The following is a 13,145-nucleotide window of genomic DNA, read 5'->3' as shown; positions in this document are numbered from 1 at the left end:
TGGTGTATAGTTAACATCTCTTCTTGACAACACAGCACATTACACTGTTGCTATGATTGACACGTAGAGCTACTTGCACTTTAAATCCTAACTGGATAAAAATGTGACGGGGATATATACATTTAAGGTCTACTTAAACACGCCTAGGGAATAATGATCTCAAACTGATTTCTTTTATAGGTAGAAAATAGAATAGAACTCAAACAGAAAACAAAACAAAACAAAACCAAAAACCCATATGATTGTTGAGCTGATTTTTCGTTAGCATTGTGTTTACATTATATATGACGTAGCATTACTATGTCGGAGTAACTTAATTTTTTAAGTGAATACACTTATGTAGCATGCTAACTCATTGTGTTTCACAGTGCCCTGAATGAAAGCCTACCTCACAGGATTGTTGTGAGGGAGCAGGTGTAAGGGACCATCTGGTTGTGCCTGCCTGACTTTGCGGCTACTCACGAAGGTTATATGCCCACATAGTTTGTGTATTATCAAAGTTTATGACTCTGGAAAGTCCTCACTTGAACATGCTCCCTTTTCATTTCTTGGAAAATACTTACTTTTTAAATTTTACCTCTTTGTGAAATGCGTATGAAGTATTAATCCATAAATCCTCAAAGTGTAACGTCATCATTTCCATTTGCTGCTTTCTGCGTGCCCATCTTTAAACCTTTAACATTATTTTGAATCCAGATTTCAGACTGTCATGTAAATTAATTTTCATTCAAACCAATCTCTCACACTTTGAAAGAAGTAAATCAACCTTTTAACCTTGCCCAAGAAACAAAGATTTGGAGAAAAATTGCAATTTTTATTTGTTTGCTTTTGAGACAAGGTCTCGCCATGAGTCCCACTTCGGGAAGGCTTTGAATGTCCCTGACTCAGCTGTCTACTTCTGAGCACTGGGACTAGAGATGAGCACCACCAACCTGCCTAGAACTTATTTGTCAAGCATTTTTTCTGCTGCTTCAAAAATGTATAAAATACAACATATCCATGCTGTATTTGTTTAACCCTTACAGTAGTCTTCCCAATGTGGCAATGACCACAGTGTAAGCGGCTGGGTGTTGGGTAATAGCTGGAGCTATGAGATGAGGTCATTCTTCACTGCTTATTAGATAAGCAACCTTGAGCAAGTTATTTAACTCCCCTGAGCCTCAATGAACTCATCTATATGATGAGAATCCTCCAGCACTTTTTAGTGGATTGATCTGAGAATTAATTGAGTTAACCAATGGAAAGTGCCAAGTATATAACAGGCACAATTTATCTCTTCAGCAAGTATTTACTGAGTGCCCGCTTTGTGTCTATGGTCTGGCACTGCTCCGATGTTCAGGATGTGCAGGTGATCCTTCCCTTTATTGAGCACACAGTGGGGAAATGACTGAAAAATACTGCGATGATGTGGGACGAGTATTGTCTCCAGAGACGAACATGTTACTATAAAGGTCACCTGAGTTAGATGCCCTTGGATCAGCCATGGCAAGCCTTCCCAAGAGAGTTTATCCGGAGTCACAACGAACAAAAGCTAGCCAGGTTTTAAACACTAAAAGATGTTTCAGGCATAAGGTCAATAACCTTTCATGATGGCTAACTAGCAGGAAGTATGGAATGTGGAAACCTGTTGGTTACATGTAGCCTGGTGGTGTTTTATTAAGATCAAACATTTTTTTAAAAAGAACTTAGTGAATTTTACTAGTCTTTCTATTTCTCTTATGTCCATTTAGGTATGAAAAGGGTATCATTGCTCCCAATATCAGATAAATAAGTTGGTCAGATTTTGAAAGAATTAAACCAGGGTCCAGAAGTTAAAGAGCTTGCAGAGGACTTAAACCTTGTTTACAATACCCATGTTAAGCAGCTTACAACTATGCCTATAACCACAGTTCTATAGGTATCTGATGCCTCTGGCCTTCCTAGGCACCTGTGCTCCTATGGGTAAACACACACACACACACGCACACGCACACGCACACGCACACCTACACCTTTAATAAAATAAAAGCACCTGAAAATGATACGGAAAACTAATATACTCATTCTGGAAATTTGCTGTTATTTCAAAAAATTCAAATGATTTCCACATCTGTCTAAAGTGCCACGAGTCGTTTGGACCACTTGCCCTCCATCCATTCCCTATTTCCACGGTCATCACCCCCCTGCATCATATCTCTTCTCTCACCTAGATTTGTATTCTCTGTCTGGATCTTTTTATTTCTGCCTACTTTTCCCTCTGGCCTGGAAAGAAGAGCAGGTAGCATTTTATGTGTGTGCAGCAAATGTCACTAAGTGGCAGTGGTGATGGCAGTAATAGTTCTGGGGCCTGGTAGTGATAGAAAGTATTCCTTTGTCCATATTTTTAATATTGCAAATACTTACTCTTCCTTTTAAATGAATGGAGGTGTCCATCAGCGAATCATAGCTTATCCCTGCTTTTATTCCCTTGTGAGTGAGAACCGGGAGTTGTGTTCTATGTGTTGGTTTTGTGCCCCTGTGGTCAACTACTACAATTCTCAGAGAAAAATAAACTGGAACAAATCTTAGGCTATTCAGTGTACTTTAAAAGGAAAAGCCTGTGGACATAAATGCTATCTATTCAGTCAGCCTTTGTAGAATTCGTGGTATGCTTAGCATAGACAGCAGTGGGGACCAAAAGAGAATGTCTTACCATTGAGCTACAAAATGGAATTCATAACAATAGGACATTATTTCCAAGGCAGCATTAACTGCTTCCATAAAGTGTGTAATAAATTACATGGGACAGTGGTTTACAGTGCCTCTGTTAGTAAGTTGCCTGCATGTGAATATATATATATGGGGGAGAGATGAAGGGGTCAGTGTTTGTGTACTTTGAAATGTTACCTCTAGCCTATACTTCCCTAAATCATTCTCCGTCTATATTACCAGACATTCCTCTGGTGGATAGTGTGCTTGAGAGGTCTACAACACATATTAGGGTTTGACCATGTCAGTCCTCCAAGATGACAATAACTGATACTACACCTTTGCATAGAATTTTTCAAGTTGTCCCCAGGACTTTTCTTACACGGCATGTGATTCAATCTCGTCAGTTATGTGTTTGCGTCACATCTGGCCAGGGGTGGTTTTAAGACTCTGGGTTCATTTTGATTAAAGCTGTGAGTGCTCTACTCAGTATGTCTGTGCGCTCTCTCTCTCTCTCTCTCTCTCTCTCTCTCTCTCTCTCTCTCTCTCTCTCTCTCTCTCTCTGTGTGTGTGTGTGTGTGTGTGTGTGTGTGTGTGTGTTTTGCTTAAACAGCAGAGGAGAGAATGGGCCTTTTCTTTGTTTTCCTTGGCTGGCGCTGAGAAACCAAAGTTATGTTGTTAGCAAGGCCATCTAGAAGTTGAGCAAAAGCAGTCATTGTTCAGGAGGAAGTCATGAACCTACACTTTTAGAAGTTTTACGTGAATCATCTGTGAATTAACTCTACTTTAGAAGCATTTGTTTATACTCTTGGTGGAATGGTTTTTTTTAATGGAAGCTCTTTATTTTTATTTTTTGATAGTCTCATACATATACACAATGTACTATGATTATAGCCACCCTCCAGTGTCCTCATTTACCCTGCTGTCTTTCCCTCCAGACCCAGACCTAGGTAGAACAATTGATAAGACTCTTGGTTTGACAGTTTGCATATTGAGACTCTCTCAAATAAGGTCATGCTGCAACAACCAGCCAAAGTAATGGCTTGTGTGTTGTCTTAACTCCTAAAAGTAGGAACAGCTCTTAGGTTTTCTAATTCATGCCTATAACCTTGTCCTCAGGCTCACTTGAGCTGCTTTATTGCTGGTGTCAGCTCACACTCAGGGCTCCATTCTGTATTTGCTTTGGCAGCAAACTTGCTAAAAAGCGCAAAGATGCAATGGGGAACACACGACAGGAGATGACACACATGGTGAACGCCATGGACCGGAGTTATGCAGACCAGAGCACCCTGCATGCTGAGGACCCCCTCTCTCTCACCTTCATGGACCAACATAACTTCAGTCCAAGATGTAAGTTACTCATTAAAATTTCAGTTAATGCTTTTGATGCTTATTAAGTGCATTTATTTCTTACAGTTAACTTTTGAGTGATGAAAGAAAAAGCCAGAGGAAGGAACAGCTAGGGAGAGAAAAATGCAGTTGACTATAGGTTTTATAAAAAGACATGTGTTCAATTTTGGTACAGAATTTAGTTTAACTTCAAACTAGGGGTTTTGTTATGAAATCATAAGAAATATTCCAAACATAAAACATTCAGACAGCATGTGTCATTGAATTACATTAAAATGGCATTTTCTACATAAAATTAGTGTATATTAATTCATACTTTTTCTTTGTAAAAGATAAGAATTCTTTTGAGATAAGAAGAAACATAACAATTCTTTCTAGGAACTGGTGGTATAAGTAGTTACCCCGTTAAAGTAATCTAGTATTAGTCCTGAAGATCCCACTACCAAAAAGTTAACTACAGAGACAGAGAGGCTAATTATGGATAAAGAACTTACCAGACAGATGCGAAAACTAGAGTTCAGAACTGCAGAACCCACTTAAAATCCAGGTAGGTGTAATAGGCACCTGTAATCCTAGCAGTAAAGAGGCACAGATAGGGGTCCCAAGGGCAAGCTAACTAGCTAGAATGGCTGAACTTGGTGAGTTTCAGATTTACTGAGCGAACCCATCTCAATGCATTAATCAGAGAGAGATTGAAGAAGCCACATAGTGTCAACTTCTTTAGATGCACGCACGTGCGCGCGCACACACACACACACGTGTGTTCACACATGGCAACATGCATTTATTTACACATACCATACATACAAGAAAAAGTTTTAACTACATGAAAGGTTGGTCTATAAGTTTCTAAGTAACAAGTATGAAGTCTAGAAGTGTAGTTGTGTTGACAGGCTTGCCAAAACTAGTGAAACTGCACTCATGTTCATCTCTCCATTCCCATGTACATAGATTCTTCTAGAATTACTAATGTTGACCTATGAAGAAAGTGCTTTTAAAATGTTTCAATTGAAGTTCCAATTAAGCACAGAAGATTTAAATAATTGCATAACTTAAATACCTTATGAAAATTATTCCCTTTCCAAACTTTGTGTTTATTTACATTTAAGTTAATGTGCCTAATTAATTTCTTCCAGTCTTCAAGTAAAATTGATCTTGAGATGGACAAACTAAGTTTGTCAGTAGCATTTCATATGCAAGGCATCTCTGTAGCAGATCTAGAAATACGTTTATCATAATTTGGTAAATGTGTGCAAGAAGACATGAAGCAAATAATAGAATTTATATTTCTATGCAAACTATATGCATGGGCAATGGGAAAATTGAGCAGTATTTTAGGTCATATGTCTTTCCATCATTTCACAAAGGGGATATTGTATTTGAAAACCTTTAGCCTGATGAAAATTTTCCATGATTGTTGGCTTTGAACATAGGATGTCATTTTCCTGGTGTATATCCATACTGAATAAAGTTAGAAGAAATACTGTGTTAAGTCACTTTGGAATTCAGCTTTAATCATGATAAGGCCTTTCTGGCCTGTTTATTTTTATTTTTTATTTTTCTCTATTAAGATTTAAAAGCAGGGAAAGACATAAAATTCTAAATTCTGTGGCTGTTGGAAGAAAAGTTTGCTTAAAATATGAGTGTATCATCTCTCCAAGTACTTGATTCGGTATTTTATTGGTTATAGGTCTGGATGTATTTCTGCCCCACAGACTCTTCCGTTTCTTGCCAATCTCAGTACTTGACTATAAAGTGTCAATTCTGAAAGTATAACTGTAAATATCCACTTATGATATAGAGAAAGGATTAAATCTACTCCCCACAGTTAACTGGAAAAAATGATGTAGAATGAATATAAGATCTTTATTTCTATAAGTGCCTTACACTTGGTCGATCTAAAACGCATGGTTCTTCACCCCCCCCCCCCAATTTTATCATCTCTATATGTCAAGCTGAATAATCTGGCTTTTTTAAATTGAAGAGAGGCCTGAACTACGATTATAGATACAACTCTTTTGACGTTTCACAATAGCCTTGCTTAGGAAAGAGAATTTTACCCTCGCAAAATAAAGAAATCAAAGTAAGTTGTGACTCTGTAGTTTTAAAGAAAATACAGATCAACTATAAAGATTATTATTAAAAGTATAAAAATTATAAAGAAACATAGAATGTAGAGCCAAGCATCCCTTCATGAGCTTTGTTTCCCCGCAGTGCCCAATGATCCACTTGTGCCGACGGCTGTGTTAGGTGAGGCCTGAAATCTTTATCACCAGTTTTTATTTTATTTTATCATTTTGCATGCGCCACCACTCCTTGCGTAGGTTGTGTCTTGCCCGCATAAGAATGGTTTGCCTTTTAAGAAGTACCTTGCTGTTTTGGATTGGCCACCGTAGTCCTAAGAGACAACGACCTGTTTCAACACATTTAGGTCTGGCAGATTTAAAGGGAAGGCACACTTCTGAGAACAACATACCAGCTTTTAGTTGCATTGGATTTGAAGCAGATATGCAGTTGTCCCTCATGGATGACACGAACCCAAACGCCTCCATTTTTAGGGGCCAGGAGTGACTGAGCCACTAGCTGATGTGGCAAAGTAGCTTTAGCAAAGAGTTTATCTACGTCCTTCTACCTTCACAGCAGCTAGAGATGCAGTAGGAACCAGACAGAAGAACTCATTTGCTTTTACTCTGTCTTTTTAACCATTTGCTGACGCAGGGGAAATTGCTAGTCTCTTTGGCATAGACATTACATTATGTGATAAATAACATCGTTGTTTCAAGATCTTAAAAGGAAGCGCTGAATTTACCTGGGCCACCTCTAAGTAAAGGGGTGCAGCTTATGATGGCGCTGGCCTTTCTGGTTGCAAAACCACATTGATTTTCAAACCTACATAATTCAGAACAAACTGAGTTTCATTTAACGTTGCTTATTTGTTGGCAAATTTTCCACCAGTTCTTGTGGCCAGCATGCACTGTATGTTCTCTTACAGGTTCTCTTTCTGTAACATCATAGTGGGTTCATTTACCCCAAAATACAGATTAGCAATAAATGTATCTGTAAACTTACCCAACATTATATTTGCTAGTCATGCTAAGCCTAGGTTAGGCGTCTCTTTGTTCTGCAGTGCTTCAGTCTCAAAGCACATGACAAAATGGTTAGGAATTTTGCAACCAATCAGTTAAACTGTACTTCTTATGCACTAAAATAATTATTCTGAATTATAATTTTAGAGCCTATCTAATAATAAATGTTCCAATAGAATTTATATCCTAACTGCACTCTCCTTACGATGTGCATACCAACAGTGGACTAAGGAGGTGGACAACACCATTTGTCACAGCAGGTGGCCTAATTATGTAGGGAGGAGCCATACATGGTGATCTCACAGGAGGGGTCAGGGTATTAAACATCTCTGCATATGTCACCTTCTGCTGAGAACCGTAGAGTGGGTATCCGTATCTCACACTAATAAGTAGAGTTCACTTAAAATAAGAATCACTCTGGAAAAGACTGCTTTGCCTAAATGTGAAAGTGCATCATGACAGTTTTCCCACAGGTGCGTAGAATTAGGCTCAAATCTCAGGGTCTGTAGAATTACAATAGGAACTCAGAAAACTACCTTACAAATCACCTCCTCCGCCTCTAAACAGTGCAACAACTCCTGCCTTGCTTTCCCCCACAGAACTATAAAGAGAAAATGAGATAACTCATGTGAGCTTCACAAACTATAAAGGCTAAACAGTTCTTAAGATATTCCAAATGAAAGGGGTGGTCATCTTTAAGGAAAGATGGAGCTAGCATCGTCGGTTAAAACCCGCTGGCTTTCTTTGAACGCTGACTCTCATTAGTTCCATCAGACATCAGACTAATCTCCTCCATTTCCCCATCATTCTTAGAATCGTGATATTTGTGGTTGTTTCTCATCCATTCACCTCATATTTATACTGCAGTTTTTGAAATAATTTCGAGCAGTGCTTCGTGTTTATAGCTACCTGATACTTGTAAAAGGTTCAGACATTTTTCATATTGATTCATATTTTTTGTCTTTTGTGTTTTTACTGCTTCATTGGGCTTAAGTCCCTATAACTGGTAAGTATATTACAAAGAACCATAGAAACCTTTCAATCAAGACATAGCTGAAGTTACTATTCTTCGATGTATATTAAGGACAATGTTGAACACAGGCACCCTTGCTAGTAGTTGCCTTATTAGGGAGCTTAATGAGGTGGAAATGTATTGAGATTAATAACTCACATGTGATTATTCTAAAGACCTCACTGCTTATTGTACTGCTGTATTAAAGGCTGACACCACACAGAGGCACTGCTTTTTCACACTAGGAAACAGTCACTTGTAAGACATGCAGTGTGAGTCAACTCTGTGCTTCTGAGCCTCTTACAATTGTGAAGTTTCTGCTGCTCCAGCAGATTCAAGCCGACCTCTGTCTAGGGATGCTCTGGCTCGCCTTATCCGAGCCTGGGTGCTTATATCTGCCTCCCTGACATTGTCTGTCCCATGGACCGCTCCTCTTCAATTGTATATCATGTGATAGAGGCCAATGCAGTTGCTTCTGAATTGAATCTTACTGGGAGGTCTTTGCATTCCTTTTGCCAGTCTATTGATTGTAATATTTTAGAGATAGTAGATCAGTTGACTGCAGTCCTATATGAAGCATAAAGAACTCTAGTGGATCATGTTTGCCAGCAAGTGTGTGTGTGTGTGTGTGTGTGTGTGTGTGTGTGTGTGTGTGTAGAGGAGTGGGCAAAACCTGAATAAAAGGCAGTAATTCTCTTGAGTGGTCAGTCATAACAGACTCCACCAAGGACTTTCCTTTTTTAGTTACTTCTTTTATTTGTTTGGGTTTTTCCTTTCTTCAGTGTGTGGTATTTTTAGACATGAATGCCAAAAAAAAAAAAAAAAAAAAAAAAAGTTTAAAAAGAGAGGGTAAAGATAAATGCAATCAAGCTAAATTATGGAGGCATACAAGTCTGATTGTAGGGTTCTTTTTCTTTTTTTCCCCCTTCTCCAGGAAGAAAAAGTGTTTATCATGGGGACAACAATTCATTTTTTGCCATATCCTATTTGTAGAGTTGGCGGTAGAGCAGGCAGATGTACCAGCACTTGAAATATCTTTCACTGTTAATTAAATATCATTCTCTGCAGTAAGCATTATCATTTCAAATGCAAGTTCCCCTCAAAGTGTACTTTCCTTTCTATTGATGAGTGTGACAGTATTATGCTTTTCAAAGTAACACCCCTTCAACGTTTGGTTTTTTTTTTTTTAATGGTAAGTTTAAATGTGATAAATATAAGCATGTTTCTCATTGTAATGCTTAGTTCTTTGGTCATTAAAATGCTGTTTATTCTTCATAGGCAAGATGTTCTTGGTCCTTTCTTCATCTCTGTGACAGAAAGAGAGTTAAAAGTCTCTTTCCATTTTGAACTAAAATCATGGGAATGGGGCCTATACTTAAATATGGGTGGTGAAGGATTCTGTTGAATTTTAACTAATTCACTAACTGAAATATTGACTGAATTTCTGGCACATAAGTCTATCTCCAAAGAAACCAGTTAAGTAAATAAGTGTTTAAAACACAGGACAAGGCAAGTGGCATACAGGGAACCTGGAGGTCTCGGAACGTAAGAAGTAGCCTTGTAAAGGAGCATGGAGGGGCTGGGGGTACAAAGGAGGTGCCCACATTTATCCGCAGCACCTCTGCTTTCTCTCGCAAGGACAACAGAGGAGTCAAAGTGCCCTGGAGATTAAAACAATGTTAATGGTAACAAGAGCCAGGTGGGGAAGACATGACTCCTCCTGCTGGACAGAAGGGGCGGGGGGTGGGATTCTGTGTCTGTGTTTCCAGCTCAGGGTGCGCAGTATTGAAAAGCCCCAGATAGTAGAACAAAGGAGGGAAAAGGTGGCAAGGTGAGCAGCCCTGTGGGGATGGCCTGTCTCATCTGGGGGAAGGGTAGAAAATGAGTTCATCTAACACAGTCAATGGCGAAAACACTTTTTCAGTGAACAGCTTGGTTCTCTGGCCCCCAGCCTACAACTGCTGTAACTTCAAATGCTGAAAACCAAGGCGACACAGCTAAGTGTTCTGCCTGCACTTTTTAAGTGAATCCCATGTCTTCCTGTTTCTCCCAGCATCTGCTTGCTGATAGACACATATGTTCCGACCTTAACCCTTGAGTGGAAGTGAAAGGTGAAGGCTTTGTCTTCCTGAGGATTGTAGTCCGAGCCCCACCCTCACCCGCTTGGCTGGATTTTCTTCTCCTTCCTTCTACTACCAGAAAGACCTTAAGGTCTTCAAATCTTCTTTGCACAGATGTATATTAAACAAGATAACCTTATCTCTTTTTTAATGTTCTGGAATATGAAATCTGCCAGATGAGAACCACAGTGCCACAGCAGAGTCTAGTCGCCTCCTGGATGTTCCTCGCTACCTCTGCGAAGGGACAGAGTCTCCTTACCAGACAGGACAGCTGCACCCAGCCATCAGGGTGGCCGACTTACTGCAACACATTAACCTCATGAAGACATCGGACAGCTATGGGTTCAAAGAGGAGTATGAGGTGAAAGTTTCAATACTGTATAGAATTTTATTTTTAACACGATCCTTTGAGGCATTTTTCTTCCCTTTGACATCCCACGAGTGGAATAGTCTACAGGCTCTCCATTCCAGCAATGAGTGTGCTATCAAATGTATATCTGGGGAAGAGGGTGAGAGGACAGAAAGGAGCCTTTCCAGAAATGCATTTGGGGCTACCTTCATTACGACTCCTAAGGATGGAGCCTGTAATATTTCAGTGTGCTAGCACAGGTTCTTTAGCAGATCTTCCTACTTCCCCATATTCAAAAGTCAAGACCAGGATTCCCAGAGTACCCTCTTAGTGTTAGCAAAGCTCTCACTGCATGGCTTAAATGGCAGCTGTTCCTCTGTCTCCTTTCTTACAAACTCTCTAGTGATGATATTGTTACATGTAGGCTTGCCACCCTTCCCTCAGTTGTGTGGACTGTTGGCTGAGGATGGCAAGGGAGGAAAAACTGAACACCTCAAATCAAGTAAACAGCACCTTCCCACCTGAAAAAAAATAAAATGTGGGACTTTTTTCCCTCCCAGCACATTTCTCTTTTCCACACTGACAAAAATACCATGATTTATCTTACAGAGGAAGTAACTTAAATCAAACATTCCGATAAAGAGCAAAAGGAGAAAGTTCCTTTGTACTTCTTCACTTGCTTCGAAATTTCAGTGTGGGACCCTGACACTGGACTATCCTCCTACACCCAACATAGTGTGTGCGTACACAGAAACACACACGCACACACACACACATACACACATACATACACATACACACACATATACACACATACATACACACATACACATACACACACACATACATGCGCACACACACACATATACACACATACATACACACATACACATACACACACACATACATGCGCGCACACACACACACACACACACACACACACACACACACACACACACACACTGAACGTGGAGGATGTCAAGCATATCTTATTTGGAAGAGCAGTCAAAATACATTCAGCTTCACGGAAGACTTTAAATTTCACATTCTATACATTAACCCCTTGTATACCTTATTTAGGGTAAGAAAAAGTATCTTGAAATTTTGAGTCTTGGCTTTAGGTATGTGCTGAACTGCCCAATGTGAGGGCAGGGAATTAAAATACCCTGCCAGAGCGGGCTCTGTTTCTTCATTTTATGTGTAGTCCTGTGTACTCTGCTTCAAAGAACTCTGGCTCTTTGAAGACCCTATTTCCTGTGTTGAGCAAAGTTTCTCTACAAAAAAAAAAAAAAAAAAAGAGAGAGAGAGAGAAAGAGAGAGAGATCTTTACTTATATTTTAAATTGCTACACGATTAAACCAAGCAGTGAACACGTCTGTCTGTAGGTTCTTGGAGGACAAGAATCTTTACAAGTCCGTGTTGGTTCCCTTCAGAAGAGACCCAATCTTCATGACCTTCAATGGGGAGAAAGTGATAGACTGTACATGAGTGAAGAATTATGGGAAAAAGCAGCTTTTTTTCTCTTATAAATGCTGATGAAAACACATTTGAAAGATAGCCACTAAAAGTAATTCTTGCAAGTTAGCATATTGTCATTTAGACTGTTTTGAAAAGAATGATGCCTTTTCAACTTGCAACACACAAACTTACAGCTATCTCAAAATTGGACCATTTTCAAGGTTCTGTTTTTCTCTAACGTCACTTTTGGGTGTGCACTTAGATCAGCCTAACCTTGTGCCCCACACACCAGGCTTGAGGTCTGAGAAGCCAATATACCAGCTACTGAAGGAAGGCAGCCCTGCCCCCACCACACAAATGCACCTTCCACTATTTGAATTTTTAGTGCACATAAAACTGTTGTGAAAACAGAATTAAATTAGGTGTGCTTATTAACACATATTTTTTTCTTCTTCTTTTTTCCCAGAGTTTCTTTGAAGGTCAGTCGGCATCTTGGGACGTAGCTAAAAAAGATCAAAATAGAGCAAAAAACCGATACGGCAACATCATCGCATGTAAGCTCCTCCGGAATCCCTGATATCTGTAAATGTTACATGTATAAACATGAACAGTGAGTTGCAACTTTCATGGTTTTGATTTTAGGGAATCCTCAAGGTGGCATGTCTATCTCTTAAGTTATCTACTGAATGTTAAAAGTAATGTTAGCTGACTCTGAAATTGCCATCACCCTCACTAAATTTGCTCTCACTCTACCCTATGAAAAACTTGCTGTTTTACATTTTTCTTTAAATACATGCTAGGGGAGGGGTTAGCAAATGTCTAAGAATATTGAGATAATGCCAAAGTATTTTTTCTTTCAATTATGAATTAGTGTAATGCTCCTGTGGGTATTTGGTCCACATGCCCTTATGCCTTACCAGGGGGCAAGGACTGAACTCCAGTTACTGCAAACCAATTCTCAGAGTGTCCATTCCAATCATATCATTATGAGGAGTACACGTAAGAAGCCAAGTCACCACCAGGGGCAGCCTTGGGAGGAGTGAGGCAAGCGGATGGTTTAACTTGTAATCACCTGCTAATGGCCTCAAACCAGTGTAGTTGGG

The 13,145-nt window shown here is 39.5% G+C and overlaps 1 protein-coding gene across 4 annotated transcripts in view; it reads left to right on the top strand.

Annotated features, from left to right (window-relative positions):
• Positions 1 to 13,145, top strand: part of Ptprk (protein tyrosine phosphatase receptor type K) — a 529,549-nt gene that overhangs the window by 492,298 nt on the left and 24,106 nt on the right. For 3 of the 4 annotated variants that reach the window (XM_051164144.1, XM_051164142.1, XM_051164143.1), the window contains exons 15-17: positions 3,857 to 4,017; positions 10,412 to 10,596; positions 12,509 to 12,596. In XM_051164144.1, the coding sequence (XP_051020101.1) occupies positions 3,857 to 4,017; positions 10,412 to 10,596; positions 12,509 to 12,596 (434 nt within the window). Of the gene's footprint in view, positions 1 to 3,856; positions 4,018 to 6,231; positions 6,268 to 10,411; positions 10,597 to 12,508; positions 12,597 to 13,145 lie in introns of all 4 variants that reach the window. The other variant, XM_051164141.1, reaches the window with a different exon arrangement.

The sequence above is a fragment of the Acomys russatus genome, chromosome 21 (genome assembly GCF_903995435.1).
Source record: "Acomys russatus chromosome 21, mAcoRus1.1, whole genome shotgun sequence".
Taxonomy (NCBI): domain Eukaryota; kingdom Metazoa; phylum Chordata; class Mammalia; order Rodentia; family Muridae; genus Acomys; species Acomys russatus.
The sequence above is the reverse complement of the archived record's forward strand: the minus strand, read 5'-3'. Positions and strand labels throughout refer to the sequence as shown.